This window comes from Periplaneta americana, chromosome 10 (genome assembly GCF_040183065.1).
Source record: "Periplaneta americana isolate PAMFEO1 chromosome 10, P.americana_PAMFEO1_priV1, whole genome shotgun sequence".
Lineage (NCBI taxonomy): Eukaryota > Metazoa > Arthropoda > Insecta > Blattodea > Blattidae > Periplaneta > Periplaneta americana.
In genome coordinates, this window is record NC_091126.1 from 170953768 (window position 1) to 170978026 (window position 24259).

Genomic DNA, 24259 nt, shown 5'->3' on the forward strand with positions numbered 1-24259 from the left:
TTGGTGGTACAGTAATTTCGAAATAAGGGGCGGAAATATTTTTCTCTGCCTAAAGGCGCCAATTATCTAGATTCACCCCTGCGAACCAGCGCACATTCGGTAACGCAGGTCCTAGGCACGCGGCAGGATACCTTAGACAGCAGTGTGGGACAACAATCATTAATACGGATATTATTTTTTACTACAGTAATGACTTAATCATACTTTTTTTTTTAATTCTGAGATTTGATGTATACAACTTCTAACACTTGCGTCTTCAAATGCGCAATTGAATGTCCCGCTATTCCACTCGACATGTAGAACTTTAGTGTAGGCCATGCATTCAGTAATGATCGGCGACAGATTGCGTAGAATAGAGGGCAATCAGGAATCAGAGTCCATGGCAGTGCTGGTCCATGGCTGTCAGGAATTATCAACGAGGTACCTCTTTCTAATCTTGGGAATTTACAGTCATCAGGAATAAGATATGCGTGCACCTGGTGGCAGATGCAGGAAGTAGGCTCTTGTTGAATCCGTTTGACCTCTGGTGGCAATAGAAGGAAACATTCTATTGCAGAATTCATTGTGCCTGCTATCTGGTGGTGAGAATAGAAGTAATTGTGGACATCGTAATAACCATGGAAAAACAATTGCAAGTTTTATTCCGAAGCGCTCGAATAATAATATTTTTAAACATAACCTTGCTTTAAGCGGCGAGCTGTCAAGTTAAATTGTTTATATTTAAATGCCTATTTATTGTTCTCAGACTGATCACTTATGATTTAAAGCGAAATATGATGGGAATTCCTGTACAGGTAGCAGTTAGAGTAAGTAAAATTGAGAGTAAATGCAATGCATGAGTTTAAGTATTCGTCAAATATTAGCGGTACCGTACAAGTGTCCAAATTCTGGGGAAAATTTTAGAACACGGATTGCACCTACCAAATTATGTCTTAAAATACTGAAAAGAGCAGATTTGTCTGCGTTTGTCGAGTGCGCATCATTATATTTACGAAAAGACACTTTTCAGTGCCAATAGTTTATTTTGTGTGCACAAGGTTGGAATTTTGAAGTAAGAGGGAAAGTGTGCAATTCATGTTCTGGAGTTTATCCCTTTCTCCATTCTCCTGAAACTTCATCCCTATTACCCCAAATATTTCCCGAAGCACCTTTTCTCGAACACCCTTAAACTAGAACACGGATTCCTTCCTTTCACTCTTACTTCAAAATTCCAACCTTGTGCACATGAAATAAATAAATTATTAGCACTGAAACGTGCCTTTTCGTAAACATGATGATGAGCATTTGACAAACGCAGACAAATCTGTTCTTTTTAGTATTTCAAGATATAATTACCAGTGGGGAATCCGTTTACTGAATTTTCCCCGGAGAAAGTTACACAAGGCAAAACTGCACGCAAACATAATTAGGAACATTAAAGCTAGACGTTTGAAATGGACAGGTCATGTGGCACATATGGATGAACCCAGAAGTGCGTATTGAGTGTTAGTTGGGAGACCAGAGGGAAAAAGACCTTTGGGGAGGCTGAGACGTAGATGGGAGGATATAATTAAAATTAATTTGAGGGAAGTGGAATATGATGATAGGGACTGGATTAATCTTGTTCAGGTTAGGGACTGATGGCGGTTTTACGTAAAGACGAGTTCTCTGAAAGCTAGGCCTATTTGTAAGTAAGTAAGGCTTAGGTAATCTTAAGCTTACCTATTAACTTTTTTCAGTAATCTTTAATATTATGAACATATAGTTTGTAATTTCAATATTTTGTGAATTAATAAATGTATGAAACCATGTAAGTAAATTATAATTTGATGTCTTAAAATTGTTGGCTATTTTTCTTACTTTCAGGTACGTCCGTTACTTCCAACAGACAGATTACATGAAGTTGTCTGTGTTGATGCTTTTCCGTATGCCAACCAAATTGTTGTCGGCAGCCAGAAAATTTTTACTGTCGATTATGCTTTACCAATGAGTTGTTCCCAAAGTCAGCTGTTTTCCACGGCAGTATATCCACTAGTTAATTGTGTCTTAGAAGGTAAAGTAAGACTTTCATATTTATTGTAAAAAATTGACCCATTTTATACATAATCGTACATTCTTTTGCTACGTCTTGGTGAAGTGCATTAAGCGAAGCATTGTATGAAATTAGGGCTAAAGTAGCGCAGAGGTAGTTACCTTCTTACTCTGCTTATACACCTCGCATTTACGAATCTGTGACAGGTTAGATTTGGTTAGTTTAGACTTTCGTTATGACCTGCGTATACAATGAACTCCATCTCCACAAAAAAAAAAAAAAAAAACCTCTTATAAATTACGATTTACCTCTGATTGAGGTTCTGGCTGTTATATACATGTATTATAAGGCAGTAGATTTAATTTGATGATATGTGTCAGAGGAAAAACAATTGTTTGCATACATCTGAAGTCTGATTAGTGTAATATGTAGCTAATCGGCGATGTATGCAATGGAGAGGAAAGGAACTAGCTATCCTACTTCATTATCTCCTGGCCTAGTTGCCTCATAAGTGGTGCCTTGTTAATATCACTTGTGAGGTTGAGACCTGTCTTCGGACAGTTGACTAAACAACAACAAATTAGACCTACGATTTTTACTTCCGAAATCACCAGAACTATATGTGCACTAGTTTCTCTGAAATTGGTAAATTATATTGCGTCATTAAAATGAGAGACGATAGTATAGTCACAGTCTAATTAGACTGTGGTATAGTACTGATAATTAAGACATGGACCCAATTAATTTTCTTGGAAAGATATTAGCCTCCCCAAAATGTTGCGAATGAATTTTATTTTAAAGTAGGCCTATGTGTTTTACCAAATATTCAACACATCACCGCCACTTCGTAGCAATGCCATATTTCATTTTTGCCCCAGAAAAAATTCATAAAGCGATGCTATGAAGTGGTAGGGTGGGGATTTTCTTAAAAGTGTGTTTTGTTGGACAGAAATAAACTGCTTATGGTATTTAAGTAAGAATGATGTTAATTTTATGATAATTATGCCTTTTATCGAAGCAGAATAAATTATTTAGATTCTCTTTCTCTTCTGTTTCTAGAGCATAATTTTCTTAGTTTATGTAAATGCACAATGAATTGCCATGAAGTTGCACGTTCTTGTGTTCTGTCCTGAATTAAATTCGGGTTTATTAATTTCATCGTCCCTTATCTTGTCTTTTCCTCCAACTCCTGATATAGTCTACTTCAGACAAAAGAAATAAATACTGTAGAAGAAATATATGTATGTATTATGTTATGATTTTTTTGTTTATGGTATTTATTTTGTGTTTCATCTCTATATTTATATATGGTGTGATGGTCTAAGGCATTTTGCACAGGACTTGTGTTAATGGAATGTGTGCTGGTTCTGGTGCTTATGGGGGAAGAAATTTCCTCTTGAAATTTCGGAGTTATGGGACTTTTGCGCACTCAGCATCATGATGCACTTTGGGAGCTATGATGGGTAGTGAAATCCAGTTACGAAAGCCAGCTATAACAAATTGGGGATCATTGTGCTAACCACATGATGATATTGTAATCAATGAAAAGTATTTCAAAACTAATTTTTTTCTTCTTTCTATCATTATTTTTATGCTCGACAATGCCGAAATGTAGTAATTATACACCTGGTAGCAGCCCTTTAATGTACCTCATTAAAGTACACCTATTCATTATAGTTCAGTTGTTCAGCCAGTCAGAAATCACCATTGTAACATTATAAAAGTGAAATTATCGATTATTCTCGGATATGCAATCGAAAGACAACTAGTGAAACGTCACGGAGGCTGGAAATCCAATACTGTCGCAGAAGGTTATGTTCTGTTACTATAATAATTAGCGTTAATTGTAAATAATATTCAAATAAATTAAATTTGTCATCTCGTTTTTCAATGTCTAATTTAATTTCAGTGTTGTATCAAGATCAATATTTAGTTTACTCCCTAGATTATATCAAGGTCAATGACATTCGTTCCTCGGAAAACATCAATACTTTCGCGTCTACACACATCTCACAATTTAGAAGGTCAGTTCCGCTCCTCACTTAGATAACTATAACATGAATACTTATGAATAATTTCAAGTTAGAAATATGGTCGAGCATAAAAAGTCGTATGAAACTTGCCTATAATGGTAATTAAGATGCTCGTATGAAAATTATGAAATTCGTGCTTGTTTCATAAACAAACATACTCGCGTCTTAATTACTACCATTATAGGCTCGTTGCATAATGTACTATTATGAAAATACATTATTTGTGTAGTTTCTTCCTTTCCTAAATCCTTTCTGTTCTTCCAGTATTATTGGTTCCACTGTTGTACAGTGAGAATCTTTTAAAACTATCAGTTTGGCATTCAACCACTTGCCAGCGTGACTCTCTTGCATCTGCTGACAACATTTCATCCTACTTTCCCTCTCCATAAAGTTAAGACATACTATACATTAACGGTCTTACTAATAAAAACTCTGTATACAAACGTTTAACTGTCTTATACTTATACAATGAGTAGCTCGTTTATAAGTCGTGTGTAAATTCCTTACTAATAATCACTACATACGTCGCGTATAACAGTACAACTGTTACACAGCTACGTCATAGTTTCGTCATTACTTCGTTACGAAAGATAATAGAATATCTGAGGTTCTCTATTGTATCCGGTAGAGCGCTCTAGTGTGGCGTGTTAAGTATCGATAGTACAACTGGCTCTAATCGATTACCATACTATATTTTGGTCAAAGAGTACAAGCTACAGTAATATTATTCTAATTATTCTGTGCTCTCTGGTGTGTTCCTCTTTGGTTACTAGGCAACCATCATCATAAAATGACAGTCGATACGAACAGCTGTTAGAGGGGCGGCCATTTTTTCGATATATACAACACTTAAACAAGGGGTTTCGTGTATATAACTACTGCAAAGCAATTCCCATTGTATAGTTACAGACTGTTTATACGTCCATCGCTTCTGCATGGTTTATTAGTAACGTTTTCTGTCTCAACTCTGCATAAGTCTAGTATAAAAACTATACACTGTTTATTAGTAAGACTGTAAATAAATTAATTTGTTAATTAATTCTGTTCTCACCTGTCTCACGGAAGGTACTGAGAGTTTTGCCCATTTTGTGTGACACAATCTTCATCTTCTTAAGAAACTATCATTTACACACGTCAGTTCTTTGCATTAATGAACTTAATTTCTGTTCTGATGTTTTCTTCTGATCATCTAGATTGTGAGGATTAGTTGCATAGACTTAGTTTGTTTTACTTATGAAGAAAATGTAATAATTCAGTCTAATAAAACTTCGGAGTATATCAATATCGGACATACAATACAGGAATGACAGGATGAACACTACTGATGTGAAAGTTTTATAACTCAACAACCAGCAAGTTTATACAAATTCCATTTTCTTTTTTCATGTTTTTATGGTGATCGATGTGCAATTTGTGTGGCTTGGTACATTATGCAGATGGTATTCAGTTTCCTGCCAGGTGTTTTCCAGCATCTCTGGCTTTGCTGGAACTTTTCTGGAATTGTTTTGGGTTCATGTTGAGACATGTTCTTACCACCGATGTCTTTTCACAAATGAGCCAGTTTTTTATGCCATGCTGTTTTTGTGTGCCTCTTGTGTGGTTCCCATTGGTACTTTTGTCAGAACTTTCTCAGGACTGTTATGGAACTTAAATTCTGCAAGGCAATAACATTCCACTTTCACTGCACCGTGAATGCAATTTTAACTACACAAATGAACATATCAGCTCAGAAATATCAGCAAAATGAATGGAATAACAGTGTCGTTAACATAAAAATTAACATTCATTGATTAAAGTTCACGTTAACACTTTGTTTGTTAAAAACATAAAATTACTTAGTTATACGTTAAAAAGTGTTAAATTTGACAGACGGCCCGTTTCGACGTAATGTCACGTCTTCCTCAGTGTTTCCTGAACTACTGGTGATCTTGAATTCTGCGATGTGCATTTGTCGATTGTAGGGGTGGGGATGTGTTGCTCTTATGGTGGGGGCTGGTTGTTTGTGTGTTATGACGTATCATGACATCGAATAATGTATGAGTATTGAACTGTAATTGTGTGTTAAGTATATCTTGTGGGTATGTTATTGTATGTTTATATATTTCGTATTGTTCTAAGATGTTTAACTGTGAACTTTTTGGTGTGATGTGTAAAATTTCCATATCTGTTTCTATATTATTGTAGTCATGATTGTTGTTGATAATGTGGTCTGCATAATTTGATATGATGTAGGGTTTGGTTATGGCTTTGATATGTTCATTATATCTTGTGTGAAAGGATCTTCCTTCTGTCCTATGTAAAAATGTGGGCAACTATTGCATTTTAGTTTGTAAACTCCAGTTGTATTATATTTATTTGAATGTTTAATGTGATTATTTAGATATTTCTGTGTTGTGTTATTTGTTTTGTATGCTATCTTGTATTTTAGTTTTCTGAATGAAGTTGAAATTTTGTGAGTATCGGTATTGTGATATGTTAATGTTATGTATTTATTCTCACGTAGTGTTTGTGTTGGTTTGTTCTGCTTTTGTTTTGCCTTTTTTATTAGTGTGTCTATTATGTTAGAAGAATTAAACACAATAAAATATATAGCACAATACAATGGATATAACCTTTTTTAAAATTTTAACACTTTTTAACGTATGACTAAGTAATTTTATGTTTTTAAAAAATTAACAATCGAATATCTAGTGGAAATCACCAATAATTGAATTACAGTGTTGTCACCATAAAAACTTGGCAAGTTTCTCTGTTCCCTACTGGAAATAACATCTGTGACCCGTTGCGCAAAAAGGGGCCTAAAGTCATGAAAGGGAATTTTACAGGAGAACAAAATAACGAATTTGCGGTGTAAAAACTGCATTTCTATGTTTTGACATTTTGCGCTACCTGTAGGCTTTTTTTACATACTAAAATAGGACGTAGTTTTACACAGTTCTTCTTAAATACATAAATCTTTGTTATAATTGCTAAGAAAACAAATAAAAACTTTAATTTGAATTTTTCTCGAAAAGTACATAATATAATATCAATATTCAATAAGTAATATATTAAAAACTATAGCACTTAGAACCATGAATTTCTTTTAAAATGCTCAGTATTTCATCCTCTTTTTGAAACTACAAAAAAAAAAAAAAAAAATGAAAAATCCGACTTTTTCATCCCATTTCCTGCAACTAGCCACATTTAGGCCCGGTTTCTTCAACCTTTGTTATAATGCACGTAACATAGCGTTAATTAACTGTAAATTAAAAGTATGAATTGCTGTTAAAAATATTGCGTTTCTTCGACTTTACATTTCACATTTTAACATTCTGTTTGTTAACACTCTGTTAGGACCAGAGATTCTAGAGTTTAACCATAACCTATAATCAAGTATAGGCTCACTTCTGTTTTCTGAACTCTGACAATTGGGATTCTCGCTTGTTTCCATTGTTTGATTCAGAGAGAATAGAAGTCTTTCTATTTCTGCTTCTTTCCTCGTCTGTATCACAATAGCGTGGAGTAGCGTATTGGTTTTGCTATTATGAAATGGAAAACACTGGAACAAAAAGAAATCTTGGGACTAATTTCTCTTCTTTCGAAAGAAACCTTCTGCTGGAAATTATTTCACAGTATAAACCAATTAATGAGACTAAACAAACAAACAGATCTAAGTTGAAAACGAAAGTGAGGCTTGGCAGAATATAGCCTATACCTTTGTATGAACTTCTGGTCTGTCAAATCACAGAAATCATCCGCTCTGTTTATGTATTCATGGATATCATTTTCTAAATAATGCAGATATATAAGTTCAGCATCTAACGCACCAGCCATATTGGATACTTCTGTGCTAACAGAGAGTTAAATGATTTAACTACATGAAATTGGGTAGTTAAATTAACATAGGTTTTAACAGCCTGTTAGTACTAACAGTAGTTGAAGAAATGCGTCAACTGTTAAGTTTACAGTTAAAATGGAATAACTCTGTTATAATTTAACAAAGGTTGAAGAAACCGGGCCTTAAAGAAATTTATTAGTTATTGATTTATAAAACTTTCTTTTCTATAGTGTTCATCCTGGACTCTGTATTATAAAAAAAAGGAATGTTAAGTAAATTTATCTTCTTTTTAATTTAATTTGTGTCAGTTCAATAAGGTTCTTCTTGACTTATTGAAGTTGCGAAAAAGAATTCAGTGTTATGTGTAATGTATGGTAGAAATAGTAAGTTATGATAGATGATTCCTACAATAATTATGTCATCGACCACTTATTAGGACATGGCAGAGACTATATTTAATAACAAATTATTGCCTGATGAAAACAGTGATGTTACATTTCCACATGGAAATTTTCTCACGAAAGTCTAAAACTCAGAAGAAAGGGGACAAACTTGTAACATCTGTACAAAGACTTTTTAAAAATAATGTGCAAAAAATCTCATTACGCAGCCAGTTACTTACGTTTGTCCAATTGTTCCAATTCGATTTCTATTTCAAATTGCCTGTGTTCCAGGTTATGATATATCAATCATCACATATGGACAGTCTGGTTCAGGGAAGACTTACACAATTCTTGGACCTGGTCTACATTGTGCCTTGAGTGAGACAGAATATGGCATGATACCAAGAGTAACAAGAGAAATATTCACTAGACTTGCAGTAAGTGTGGTTATGTTTATGAAATTCATCTTGCCATTAAACATAAAAGACACATTGTTATCAAAGAATATCAGTAACGGACCGATTTGAAATGTATATAAATAAGCTAAAATCTAGGACAAACTGCACACTTGTAAATTTCCAAATAATTGATTTATAATGCTTTCCCATAGTGAAATATTGCTTCATATGAGAAAATCAGGCAGAATGTGAAGTCTTTTTCCATTCGTGAGCAATTTATGTAAATGTTGTATCCCTTAAGTTTGTCACCAAATTGGGGAGCTTGTTGCAACTGCACCTTGTAGCCCTTCATATACAATGCTCTTCCCAAAACTTGTTCTCCCTAACTGATGCCTGCTCCTGTTAACTCCACTGGAAAAACTCTATTAATTATTTGGGTGTGATGATCCGAAACTGTTGTCCAGAGCTTTTTTCATGGATGCTGCCTTTCTCCTAGACCTGCTGGTACTGTTGGCTAATTTCTTCACTACATGAAACAGAAATTGTCTTTAATATACACGTTGTATGATTTACAGAATTAGATCTTGCGAACTTCAAAATTCAAAATACTTTCTGCTGGGAATTCTCTCTCTCTCTCCCTTTTTTTTTTTTTTACTATGTTTCATACAAAGAACGAAAAAATATGTAAGATATCTGAAACTTAGAGAGTTCTCCTATAGTCTCTTGCTAATAAAATATTTGTAAATTGTCAGAGATTGATCAATATTGAAAGATATCTATCAAATACTATTTCATATTGCTAAAGATTTGACAAGATTTTAAACATGTGCTTAAAATTCATTGTAACCTATACAGGCATAACTACCAAATATTACAATATAAATATCTAAGTCCTTTGGAGAATAAGTTCACTATACAAAACAATATTGTATTACTTAACTTTACGGTACTATAAAACGAAGAATATTATGATTGCCTATTGTTTTAAAAGAAAATATTTAAAATAATTAGTATTCATATAGGTTATAGGTTAGAAACATCTTCGTTCAAAAAATTATATGTATTGGTACTTATTCGAGATGTCTGATTTGCAATTTGTCATACACATTATTTTCCTTCATTTTATTGTGGTATTCCACAGAACCCACGACATACAGGCATGGGTTTAATTAATATAATTGAATTAACTTACAAACTTCTCTCAGCCAGGACACCATGATTTTGTGGCGCTGTATTATTTTCGAATCCCATTGGTCAATTCCTTCAAAGAAGTATCAAGTCTTTGATTGAATAGAGAACGTTTTTATTTACTTTCTTGCCATCAAAGACTTTAAAAGTATTGTCAGTGATTTGACAATAAAACTTGTAAGTTATTGACAAATTTTGTGAAGCACTGAATTTGACGACAGTTTGATCTTGTACAAGGAACTTTAGATATTTGTGGGTTTCAATATTGAATTAATAAAATTTTTACAGTTGTATTCATGAATAGCAAAGAATAGCCAATGTGATTACAACAGTTGCTTCTTTGTAATATTTTGTTGCTGTTGTTTGGAGGTCATTTGAAGTGCACTTTTTGTGTATATATATTTTTGTTTATTTCAGCAAATTCCTGGTCGAAGATTCAAAGTAACCGTCTCGTTTATTGAAATCTATGAAGAAGGCGTTAGAGACCTACTGAATACAAGCCAATTTAAGAGACAGTTGGCTATTGTGGATGAGCAGGTGAGTTACCATCACAGGTGAGAGGGAGATGATGTTATTTAACGCTTAAACAAAACATTGATGCAAATCAAGATTTCAGGTATAACTCCCTGTAAAGTTGATTTGAATAATTTCGAGGGAAAAATTGTTCCGGAGCCGGGTATCGAACCCGGGACCTTTGGTTTAACGTACCAATGCTCTACCACTGAGCTACTCGGGAACTCTAACCGACACCGATCCAATTTTTCCCTCTATATCCACAGACCTCAAAGTGGGCTGACAACTGTCAAGCAACCAACTTTGAGTGCACACTAACTCCGTGTGACTTAAATTGTGGTTTTCTGTTAACGAACAGTGACGTGTATTATGCAAATCAAGATTTCAGGTATAACTCCCTGTAAAGTTGATTTGAATAATTTCCCGGGTTCGATACCCGGCTCTGGAACAATTTTTCCCTCGAAATTATTCAAAACATTGATGGATTGGTGTGTCTGATATCTCAATCTAGACACTGAAAATTCTACTTCTTAATGAAGTGGGTCTTACAAATATCTTTGGAATCACTAGCAAGTGTGATTATTTTTATTACTTCCAAGTATCAATAAGATTACATAATTTTATGTTAATTGAATGAGTAGGAGAGAATTACCAGTTCACAGGTTTCACTTTCACTAAAAGCGAATTGAGAATATTCTTCATTGAATGCAACAGGTGTACTTTCCACTGCTCCTCTATACATCGTTTCTTTTTAAGAAAAGTAAACAATGTCGCTTGTTATTTTGCAATTGTACAATGAAACATTTATATTTACTACGCGACCAAGGCGGGAACCGTTTTGTTTGGTGGCGCTGCGATTCGCTTCACAACACAGATCGTGTTGTAAAGTCCGCATCAGATGCAAACTGAAGCACTGTGCTCTTGTTTCATTATTATTAACAAGCTTTATCTGTTATATGTTCGTATATATAGTTAACTTTATTTATTTTTATTTTATCATTTGCTTACACACATAGGAATCTATTCAGAAAACACATTACAACATCGGTGTTTGTAAAGGAGGGAACATGAATCGAAAGTAACGTAAACTAAAGTAGGTACTGTATTTTATACAATATTGCATTTGATACACATTTCTTACCTTAGCATTTTAAAGTGGCCGGACGCCGGACATAATATACGAGGAAAGCACCCGGTATAAAACCATCACTACCACCAGCATGGGCTACTATAAATCGTTGACGTGCACTGCTATTTGTATAAACTCCTGGTATGTTTACGTCTTGCCAACGTTTGTGGACAGTGTAATTGTAATGAATATGAAACTATGTTTCATCCAGGTACATAACGGGCTAATATGTCAGAGCTTTCTATTAGATATTTCCTTTTATCTATACTTTTTTTGAATGCAAACCCCATGGATAGTATGAGTTTTAGTAAAGTTTCCTTGCACCCTTTAAAACCTATCTCTCTCTTACAAAATTTATGCGACTTTCCTAATGTTGGAAGCTCTTTGTAGAGATTATAATATTTTTGAACTTCTCTTCTTATGATACATTTGTCCATGTCGTCTAATTCAACCTATTTGGAGGAGGTCGTCTAACTTTGTTTCGCGTCGATATTTCTACACCCTTGTTCTCACATTCTTTACCTTCCTTTCTAATTCTACTAATTGTTTCCTTATTTAACTTCACAATAGCTGTAGCACGCTCTATTGTCTTCCATAGAGGTAGGAATAAACCAGTTGTCTTTTTTTCAACACAAAACTTTATGGCATTATAAAAAATGCTCAGCGCTTGGCTACGAAACACATGTCTTCCTACACACGGCATTGCGACCAGATTGAAACGCTAGGCATTGGATGTGACGACACTCCAGCAGTAAACATATGCAACTAGCACGGAGTTCCTCATTCTGCCATGACGGATCCTGCCTTGGTCGCGTAGTACTGTATATGCTGCAATTATTTTGGAAACAAAATTATTATATTTGCTAAACAAAACTAACACTGAAAACTACACCAATAAAAACACGGCACACCTGAATTCTTAACACTAACAATGAAGACTGAAAATTCAAGTGGTTTAAATTTCAACCAATCAAGATCGTCTGGCAGATCACCAACCTTCAAGAAAACAACTACTTAAATCTACATAACAGAATTTATTTCAGTTACTGAAAAGTCATATCAAATTAAAATACAATTTTAATGAATTAAATACTATTATAGTCACAATCATGCCATGGTATGAAAGAAAAATTTCACAACCTCGAGCGGGAATCGAACCTGCGACTTCCTGTTTTCCGGTCAGGCGCTCTACCACAGAGCTATCGAGTTCGTCTCACGCCAAAGGCTCGGAATTATCCTTTCATACTGGCGACTCCGTTATAGAGTACTGTCCATAGCGTCTGATCTTAGTCAGCACTGCTTATGGGTGGAAAGAAACTTTACAAATGTAATCTTCATCTTACGATGTTTGGATGACGTATATACGTCCGTTGATGTGACATATTAATGAATTAAATATTATTATAGTCACAATCATGCCATGGTATGAAAGAAAAATTTCACAACCTCGAGCGGGAATCGAACCTGCGACTTCCTGTTTTCCGGTAGAGCGCCTGACCGGAAAACAGGAAGTCGCAGGTTCGATTCCCGCTCGAGGTTGTGAAATTTTTCTTTCATACCATGGCATGATTGTGACTATAATAGTATTTAATTCATTAATATGTCACATCAACGGACGTATATACGTCATCCAAACATCGTAAGATGAAGATTACAGTTTTTACAGTTTTTGAAAAAGTTTATTCTCTGAGTGGACTTCCTAAAATCTGGGGGGAGGGGGAGGATATTTCTCTCCAGGTCACCCCCTTAATTCATGATTAGTAGAAATGCTAATTAAGTGGAAGAAATAGCCGCCATCTTGACTTACATATTGCAGTGGACCGACCTCTTCAGCTCCCTCAGCAAGTCAGTGTACCATTTCACCAACTCCTTGCATACAATAGCTCGTGTTTAGTACCCAGCTCTGTTTTTATGGCAAATTTTGGCAAGAAATGTGGGGTTTATACATGAGTAAAACAATACACAATATACAGCCAGCAGATTAATTCAATTTAAAAGCATAAACTTTTATTTTTACTAACAGTGGGTATAGTCCGGATCAGCTTCCTTCATACCCTAAGGGTGAAACCTAACCATTTTCCCCCCCCCATTACTACATATGTTAGTGGATTGTGGTGATTTTCTAGTTTGCAGGTTGAATTTTCTTTTGCCAACTTCGTTCCGAATTTCGACACTGACGAACATTACAAATGAGGAGCATCGTTTCAAAACGTATTATGTGCAACTTACAATTTTTTTACACGAACGACGAAAAACTGGATTACTCGTAAACAGGAGAAGTTTTCAAAACACTACGCAAAACCATTTTTAAGTACTGGTTTCACAGTTTACAAATATGACGACTTGGAACCATCAGAGTTCACAGCATGAAAGATAAATAAATAGAAAGTAACAAATTTAATTTCGTCCACTGGGGGACTTAATACGTTTTGAAATGATGCTCCTCAAATGGTAGTGATTTTGTAACTGGTATGTTGGCAGTTGAAACAAATTTCGACAATATTTGTCAGTACTGGAGTTCCTTGAAATTAAAATTGTACTAGATTTCTGAGCCATTACTGGAAGCTAGTGAAATTTGAACATAGTAATAATTAATTAATATCAGTATTAATGTTAATACATAACAATTATTTTATGTGTTGCGTTGTGGTTATAATTCAAGACTATAGTCAGGTAAGTTTTCGGAGTTAGTACTAATAATTTTATGTGGTCAAACAAAATACATTTTTAGGTTAGGTCTCGTGAGTCAATTGTTTAGTTAAACCAATGAATTTCGTATTGCCAGACAAAATACTTGACATGTTGATTCCTTTGTCGTATAGTTTGCCTACGAAAATACGTTACAAATTATTGAATTATTTAGAATAACCTTCCAACATACAGTACGGTAAGTAAATAAGTAATTTAATACATAGAATCGTGTGATATCTGGTAATAGTTGGCAACACTGACAAGACGGCAATATTTGCTGTTTAGGAACTATTCTTATGTGACCCTCACTATACTTGGCTGTTTGTCATTCATCCATATGAAGTCAGTAACTTTAAATTTTTTTTTTTTGCAATGTTTGGATCTTCTCATATCTCTTGTAGATGTGTTTGTTTTTTGTTTTATTTGAACTCGCTTGTCAGTTAATTTTCGTTAAAACTAATAAATATTAATTTTCAATAATTTGACAATATTTTGTGTTTCGAAGGATGATACTGTCGTCATTGGAGCCGAAGAGTTTGAATGTCAAAGCATTAGCGAAGTATTTAACTGCCTGCATGTCGGAATGACCAACAGGCAAGTGGGGTGGGTTGCAGCACAGCAGCAGCAGCAGCAGACCTGTCACTCTCATTCCATATTCACGTTGACCCTAGAGCAGCAGTGGATTGTCGGTATGTATATGGAGAGGGTTATCAAATAAATTGTACCATTCACATTAAGGGACCATGGGAGTAACAATTGAGATCTGTCTGAAATCTAAAATGAGTTAACACTTCCTTCTTACACTTAAGAAGAGCAATATCTTGTGGTCTGATTGGAATCTTGTAAACGTGGTTAGTATTCATGTAATTCAACATCAAACTTTTCATGTTATTTGAAGAAGAATACAGTTATTAATTTTATTCATAAAGGTAATTAGTGGATTCTATTTCAGGAATTTGTTTTTAATGTGAAATTAATTTATATTAACCAGAATAATTACTAAACTGTAAGAAAAAATGTTCCAAGTCACACCCTATATTAAGGCTGATTCACAATAAACCGGGAACGAGAACCAGAATGAAAACGAGAAGCAGAGGACGTGAATATGAAAATTTTTGATTCACAATAAACCGAGAATGTAGACGACTATGCATATCGATAAGTATGTCAATAACGATATGTAAAGTCGATATTACGCATTCTGATGTTATTTGTGTATAATTTACCAATGGCATTCTCTCATGAGTACAAAGCAGCTAACATAAACACAGGTTAACCAACTTCGAAATTTCAACTGAAACATTTCATTAGGTATGGTACTATAAATATGCCCACGCATCTTTATTATACAACTTGTTTTAAGTCTACCATAATGTAAAATATTTAGAGAAGAAACATTTGTAATAGAACAAAAATGAACACAACAGTAGTTATTGAATTGAAGCATGAATATGTAGTGTGTACTACAACCAATACAGTAATAAAATATGATTCGCTTCCGATCGGTGTTCAAAGATGCAGCTTTTGAAAGCCACGTATTCTCCTTCATTTTCTCATCTTTATACGAGGCATGCTGCTTATCGTAAACGTGAGGATTTTCCTCAACACTCAATATTAGAATCTCATCAAATAAAACTTGCTCCATGATGCACAGAACAAAATAATGCATAGGTTATATCACGGTCGTCTTGCTACAAAATATACGACGACAAAATAGTTTTTAGATGGCAATAGAATGAATCTAGTGGGCTGTGATAGGAAACGTGAACGCCAAAGTTGAAACTTGGCCAACTCTCCGTTCCTGGGCCCCGGCAAGCTTTTTGGTAATTGTGAATGCTCACATTTAAATGTACACATTGTAACAATTTTACCGTTTTCGTTTTCGTTCCGATTCTCGTTTCCAGTTTATTGTGAACCAGCCTTTACCTGCTTCTCAAATCATCTTATCTTGGGGTGTGTTAGGACACATAATATGGTTTTAAACATTTACAGAATGATTCAGTATTGGTATAGGGTGACCAGATTCACATCGATAAAAAAGAGGACACAAAGCTTCAAAAAGGAGGACATTGTTCGGAAAAAGAGGACAGAAAATATGTATTTAGATTTAGACTTAGGCCTATATTGTACTTTAATTTATGTCAATATCTATTTTATTACAAAATATTTACAGTGCACATTTAGGCTTACATCATATTTGAAAGTATATTAATATCTATTTTATTACAAAATAATTATGTTAAAATTTAATAAAAGTCATTATTATTTTACAATTAGCTACATATGGAAGTCAAAGGAACTACAGTTATTATTAAAGATAGAAAATATCTATTTAGACTTACTTTTGCACCTCGATCTCTCGATTTACTAGCCACCTGTGAGCAATGATCATTACAACCTACAGGCAAATTACTTGAAAAAGACTTTAAATCAGATAATTTCAAAATATCAGTCATACATACAAGTGACGAAAAGGAAGATATTTCTCAATTTTTTTTTAAATCCACCCACACCCCAGACAAAGGCCTGAAAAAGAGGGCATGTCCGAACAAACGAGACCATCTGGTCACCCCAGTGAAAGCATTCGCCAGTCATAACCAAACGCAGATGTAGTGAATTATATACAATGGCCAGGTTATTCAAATTTTATTGTTTTATGAACATTAAAATTAAAATTATTTCACACTTGCGTATACGTACCTGGCTGAAAGGTTGTCCAGCGAATAGGGATTATAAAGAATGGACACTGAGCGAATTTTCCTGTGTTTTGTTTCTCTGTGCGCCAGCGTATAGTTCCACTTTCAAGTGCTAGAGGTTAGTGTAATCGAGCATACGCTAAGATAATAATTGAGAATAGAGTTGAGACATGGGATCCAAACATCGCCTACCTTATTGCATAATCCAGTAACGCTTTGCTTCAAATAAATTCAAGTTAACAGCTTTTCCTTATTTCTCAGTGACAAACTAGTTGTAATAATAATATTTTATATTTCAGATATCATAAATTATATTATAAAATAATACAATACATTATAAAATTAAGTATCGAATTCGTTTAATATTTGTATATAATATAATATAGGTATATGGTTTTACTTCTCGTAAGAGTTTTGTTTTTCCATTTTCAGCGCTATCAAATCATTACATACTTTAATTGTTGTTGGGTTCAACGTCTCAACTCTCATTATAAAGGAACTCTAGAGTCTAGACATTACAGTTAATGACGGATTTATTATTTTATGGATCCAATTTATTTTATTTGAGTACATAATGTGCCTAGATATATTAATTATGTGTGTTATATTTCCGCTGTGTCGACTGCTAGCTGGTGTGATGTCAGCGCCAACTCTAGGGAGAAAGCAGAATCTCACGCTTTAGCTGGCTTGAAGGTCATTGAAATCAGTCCGGCTACATCAAAGGTACTGACGCGAAGTGTCCATTCTTTATAATCCCTATTCGCTGGTCACCCTATACCAGTACATTAAAGCCTCGCAGTATATTCATCATCATCATCCTTCACGAATTAGGCCTCTCTAGACCTGTTTCGGCCCCATCTAGCAGTCTTCTTGAAGGACTTCCTGGTCGACAATGTCCTCTAGGTTTATATTGCATCATAATTTTTGGGATTCTTGAATTTTCCAGTCTTCTTACATGATCTAGCCAATTGAATTTGTATCTGCTGATTTTTTCTTCTACTGACTCTACTTCTAATTGTTAATTTATTAAAATGAAATAGCGAAATGAACATAAACTCTTAGATGTAACATACAACAATATTACTTATTTGGTGCACTCTAAGGTAATGGTGAAATATAATATACAGTACGGAGTCAACCATAAGTAATGTCATTACTTTCAGGGGGTTATTTCTTTGCCATATTTCAAACAAAAAAGTTTAATAACATTTTGCTTGTTTTTGCTTTTTGAGATAAAAATTGTTGTTTTTTTTTTTTTTAATTAAACATTCCATAGCATGTTTTAGAAAGGCCATTGATTTAATTCGCAGTATACTCAGTCAATTTAAGAGAGCGGTGTATTATGATAATAAATGATAGAAAGAATTTTAGTTGTGTCCTTTAAATATGCAGAAATTTGACCCGAACGAATGTAACACAAAAGTGTGGATAATTATTATCTTGTCCTTGTAAACATTTAATATAAAAGTATGAAGAACTCATTTGTATATTAATTGTTTTATTATAATTGTTTTACAGATAATGTTGTCCATCATAGAATTTCAAAAGCCCAGTTCACTGATCTCGGAGGTTCAGAGAAGACAGTCTTAGTAGAAACTGGCAGTCATTTCATAGCAGAAGCTATTAATCTAGATCGCGGTTTGGTAGCTTTAGGAAATGTGGTTTCGACACTGACAGAACCACAATGGCAGCATGTACAAATCCCTTACATGCAGTCTGTTTTAACAAGGATGCTTAAAGTGAGTATTTTTATGGAATAGAATCTTAGGGCCCGGATTTGAATGACCTAAAATACTTAAAAAGACATAAAAAGATGATTTTATGACCTTAAAATCAATGAAGAATGACATAAAAATTACCTTTATTTCGATCTTCATACACAATTATTTCTTACTCTGTTGCATTTTTCTTTGTACCTGTGCTTCAAGACCTCAAGTGCCGTAGAAGAGGGTAAAGTCGATCAAAATTTTGCAATTTTTTAATGATATTGAGGTTATGCAATGGAGCGAAGTTCCTCAGAAAATATCATTTTGTTGTCATATCCTTCACTTATGAAGACACATTACAAGAATTGAATTACAATCTATAAAAAAACTGTTTTTTTTTATTTGACTTGTGATCGAAGTTACCTGCTTAAATAGGGTAAAGTTGATCACCATTGAATTTTTAGTTTAAGATCGATTTTAAATTATTGCGGAGTAAAGTTGATCACTGTTTATGTTTTTAAAAAACAAATTTAGTGTATTACATATATTTTATTTGTTATAAGGGGTGTAAAAACAATAATAATCTTCAATATATGCCTATAGCATTATATAGTGTATCTTTTGTTACTGTGATCATACTATTCGATACAATTAGGCCTATAGGTCTCCACTGTACAATCGTGACTATGATTGCCAACTTATAAAACAAAAACACATTTTAATACTTCACATACCAACAAACAAAGCTTTAAGATTTCAAAATTTACATTGAAATACCACCCTTCAATTATAATCTAAAATGCAATTCAACATTGCTTAGGTTTATATCAGATGTTATTGAAATCTTCCCCTCCTCCTGCCACTTTAGAAACTACGTTGTTCCCATAGTGAGGTACAGAGGGGTGTACAAAATATGTTCCTTTGGCAGTGCTTCTCTTATGCAAGAAATTCACCATAATTTCGTCTTCCTCTGTCCCCACTATCCCATCAATATAAGCTATATTATGACACTTTTCTGTTTATGAGTGTTAGTTGGAGGTATTTTGGTGAATAATTTATTCTTCCTGCTGGTCCTATCTGTTTCGAGTAGGTCGATAGCATGATCGACTTAACCCTACAAAGGTACAAGTTTTCTTAAAATAATAAGTTTCAATACTAATATTTACGAACTGCAAAGCTATTATTTCAGGATACAATCTCAATGAAAAGTACTTACGTATACTTCCTGTCTCCTTTCACTGCTGATATAATTTAGAGTTTGTAAGACTTTGCTTTCATTTAAGAGAAAAAGTTGAAAATAACAATTTTTACTTCATCGGTAATTACACAGTGTTCCTATTGTTGGCATTCGCAGGCTTTTTGATGTCCCTCTCGCTTACATTTGCAATGTAAGGCAATGAAGTCAGCATAACAAAATTTTAACAAGTAACTGAGAAGATATATAATTTTCAATAAAAATCGCACTGATTGACTTTACCCACTTCTACGGTGCCAATTTTGCAGCATAAAGTGACAGTTTTAATCTAAAAATAATCATAAGATGTATGACCTACAAGATTCTTTTGTTTCTTGCTTTTGCCCTGTATTTTGAATTTTTTTTTCCTGTTTCTCACTCACAAGTATCCGGTAACCCCATATTGAGCAAGCAGTGCTTATCTGATATATGTTGTGTGAACACCATTGGTGTGATTATATATTATTGGCAAAGTGCGTCAACATCGCTTAAAAACGCAGTAATCATAGATTACGAAACGACAGTTAAACAGTAACCGTGGTTAAAATGTCATTTCTGTGCACCATTCACAATCACCGATTACTTAAACATGGCTAGCTGACACCTCATTTAACCAGAGTAAAGTCTATGATGGTACACTGTTTCTACAAAATGACTAAAGGAAAGCATCCATACCACTGCAAAGATAATAGTCAACGTCTAAAAACGACTACGCTCACTCTTTTCTACATTGAAATGAACGTGTCCTACATTTTCGCGTTGCATTTGTTTGCCTTTGGGCTCTGTTATATTTACGAGTTACATTTCGTTGTTTTTCAGTGTTGCTAGGTTAAAATCGTACAAAATGGAAAATTGGATGCAAAAATGATTGTATCCCAATGTGAGGTTGAAGTATTGATAGACTTACTTACTAGATGTAAATATATTATATAAAAAAGAAATAATATCCATAAAGGAAAAGATGCAAAAGATGAGTAGGAATGTGTGTACGATCCAGGATCCCATTTACATCAGGGACCTGTTCATTATCCTAAGATCCATCCATAACCTCTATTTCTTCAGCCAGTGACATAGAGAAAGAGATATTCGAGTATTCTCTCTTAAAATACAGAAAATAACAGTTACATAGAATCGTAACATAAGCAGCCGATTCATAGGAGAAATATGACTGTTTTTGTGTTATATCAAGTGATCCATTTGTAGATTTTGATAAACGAAATCCCTCCTGAAATTTTCTGTCACTTAATTCCTCGTAAGAATTCTCTCTTTCCACTAAAGAAACTTCACGCTCACACTCTATCCAACTAATTCAAGTACTGTATAATAATAATCATCTTCAAAATAAACATCTGTGGCTCTGGCCGCCATTTTGCTTTACGTGGTCTACTAATCACTGGTTATCTCCTTTAACCGCTCGAATATGGCCGGTTAGAGATTACTGTGGTTAACCTCCTATTTAAGTTGTAACTGGGGTCGATCCACTGTAAAAATGCTTAACCACGGGTTAGGTGATAATTTTAACCGGTGGTTACACTAACCGACGTTGATGCACGTGGGCAATAGTGTTTTTAAATTGGAGTAAGTTTATGTATGTATTTATTTACGCTGCAAGTGGGCAAGCACCCCGTGGCAGTGGTATATACAATATTAACAATACACAGTTAAAATGATAAGCAATACACAATAAAATTTACAATACATAATACAATTTACAACACACATACAATTTTATACACAATACAATAAGAATACACAATACAATTTAACACAATAATAATAAAACATAAAATAAAACACCTAATTTTACAACACAACCTACATAATTATGTATAGGTCCTACATAAGTTTCAATAGTCTTTCACTTTACTCTCATCTCATTCCCTGTAGTGGCACTATGACGCATTTCACTGACACTTTAGCACACATTTCACTGACACTATGGAACACATTTCATTGACGCTATAAATTATCACTGATCGGAACTGTTCACTGCACTGTAAAACCATAACTTCACTGACTCACCTCGCTTCACTGATACAACAGTTCAAATAAGTCAAATAATTGCATTTTTATGCATACTTATAAACAGAACTACATTTAAACTAAACATTTCTAGTCTAAGGCCCTCTTACACGCTATTTTTAAATAATTTACAATTCAAACCAAGGAAGTAAACTCGTTAGGCTAGATAAATACATGTCACCTTAAAAAATTAAATGTTGAATGTCACCTTAATTTTAATTTTCACTTTATACACAACTCTTTAAATTATTCTTGAATCTCCTTAAGGAAGGACAGCCCTCAAAGACCGCTGCAGGTAGGTCATTCCAATCATTTATAGTTCTATTTAAAAATGAGAATTTACCTACATCCGTTTTCTGTTTCCTACATTTGATTTTAAAATCATGATCGTTCCTACCATAGTACGTTGGCTTTTCTAACCAAGCCGTTATGTCTACCCATGCTTTCTGACCTAGATGTGCTCTATACAATGATGTTATTCTAGTTTTCCTATGTCTGTTTTCCAAAGTTTCCCATTTAAGTTTTTTTATCGTATCGTTCCCATCTTCTCTTTTACCTTTAACAAATTTAGCTGCCCTATACTGGATTCTTTCTAAGGAATTTATCTGATATATTCTATAGGGATCCCAACACATAGTTCCGTATTCCATTAACGGTCGCACTAATGTTAGATATGCTATTTCCCTCGATTTGGGGCTAGCCTTTCTCAAGATTCTCATAATAAAGTGAAGTGCCCTCCATGCTTTGCCTGTAACATTATCAACATGCTCTCCCCAAGAAAGTTTGGAGTTTAAATACAAACTGCAGAATTTGTAATTCTTTTGTTTTGTAGAAGTCATTTGGCGGGAAAGCTACTACCTTGGTGATTGGATGTGTGTCACCTGCTTCTCTTGATTTTGATGAAACTCTAAACACTTTAAGATTCCTTACAAGAATGAGAGCCATCAACAATACCCCAGTAATAAATGGGAGAACAGAAAGTCGTGATCCTCTAGTCACAGAAATTACGTCAGAGGAGCAGTATACGGATGTCCTGGATTCCGAAGAGAGGAGCACAAATGCTGATACATTTGGGTATGTTGAAATCTTCACTCGGTACTTTACTTCTTACTAAAGGAATGCCACACTTCAGGTGACATCTGAGTGCAAAGGTGTTCTGGAATCTACTGTTGGGTGTGTACAGACCTGGAAACAAAATTTGGGCCACTTGAATTTTCCAAGTTCTAGTTATGACATACTGCACATGCCCAGAATGTTATAACTGGAACTTTGAAAATTCTGGTGGCCCAAATTTTGTTTCTGGGTCTCTACGTGACATTTATAGAAATTTTTATTGTGCTCTTTTAGCAGTCCCTGTGAAAATGACGAATTCCATTTCATATTTCTGTAACTGGAGTGATTATGAAAGAATTGGTTTAAAAAAGAGATACAGTCAAGCCCTGCTTTTGCATTACTCAGGGGACAGGAAAAGGAAAATTGTAAATGTCCTGACACCTTCACAAAATGTTTATATATTGACGAATATTTCAAAATAAAACTTAAATAAGTTAAATCACTTTCATTTTTACACAGACACACACACACACACACACACACACACACACACACACGCACGCACACACACACACGCACGCACGCGTACACACACACACACAACATTGTCCTTATTCGTGAAAGTTTCAGTCTTCTAAATTTTTGTGATATTCTCTAGAAATAATTCTTTCAATGCCAGTTTTCCTGGAAGCTATCCTCATAATGGACTTCATGTGAGAATCTGTCAAACGAGGTCTTCACCTAATTTTGTTGAGATTGATTTGTAAAAAGAACTGTTCCGACATATACATGCCCCATTGACATTACTTCTGCTATAAACTTACGAGCAAGACGAAATTTATGCCACTAATTAATAGCCACAGTAAATCTTTTAAAATTGTTAAAAACAGTGTTGTAACTTCTAGTTAGATTTTCAATATTTTAGTGGAAACATCTTCTGTCAGACATTATGGAACGAAGTATAGTTATGTAATTTTTTGGTAACTCGACCGTGATCTAAAAGAGTGCAGTCACAGAGAAAGAGTGAAGAAATGTATGTTTCAAGCTGCCAAATTAATCTTACTTACTTACTTACTGGCTTTTAAGGAACCCGGAGGTTCATTGCCGCCCTCACATAAGCCCGCCATTTGTCCCTATCCTGAGCAAGATTAATCCAGTCTCTATCATCATATCCCACCTCCCTCAAATCCATTTTAATATTATCTTCCCACCTATGTCTCGGCCTCCCCAAAGGTCTTTTCCCTCTGGCCTCCCAACTAACACACTATATGCATTTCTGGATTCGCCCATACATGCTACATGCCCTGCCCATCTCAAAAGTCTGGATTTAATGTTCGTAATTATGTCAGGTGAAGAATACAATGCATGCAGTTCTGTGTTGT

The 24259-nt window shown here is 34.4% G+C and overlaps 1 protein-coding gene across 1 annotated transcript in view; it reads left to right on the forward strand.

Annotated features, from left to right (window-relative positions):
• The first annotated feature begins 640 nt into the window (after positions 1-640).
• Positions 641-24259, forward strand: part of cos (kinesin-like protein costa) — an 85732-nt gene continuing 62113 nt past the window's right edge. Inside the window, exons 1-7 of the mRNA XM_069838403.1 lie at positions 641-806; positions 1846-2032; positions 8539-8684; positions 10251-10370; positions 14672-14855; positions 18381-18601; positions 22657-22898. Coding sequence (XP_069694504.1) covers positions 774-806; positions 1846-2032; positions 8539-8684; positions 10251-10370; positions 14672-14855; positions 18381-18601; positions 22657-22898 — 1133 coding nt within the window. The 5' untranslated portion in view covers positions 641-773. The remainder of the gene's footprint in view (positions 807-1845; positions 2033-8538; positions 8685-10250; positions 10371-14671; positions 14856-18380; positions 18602-22656; positions 22899-24259) is intronic.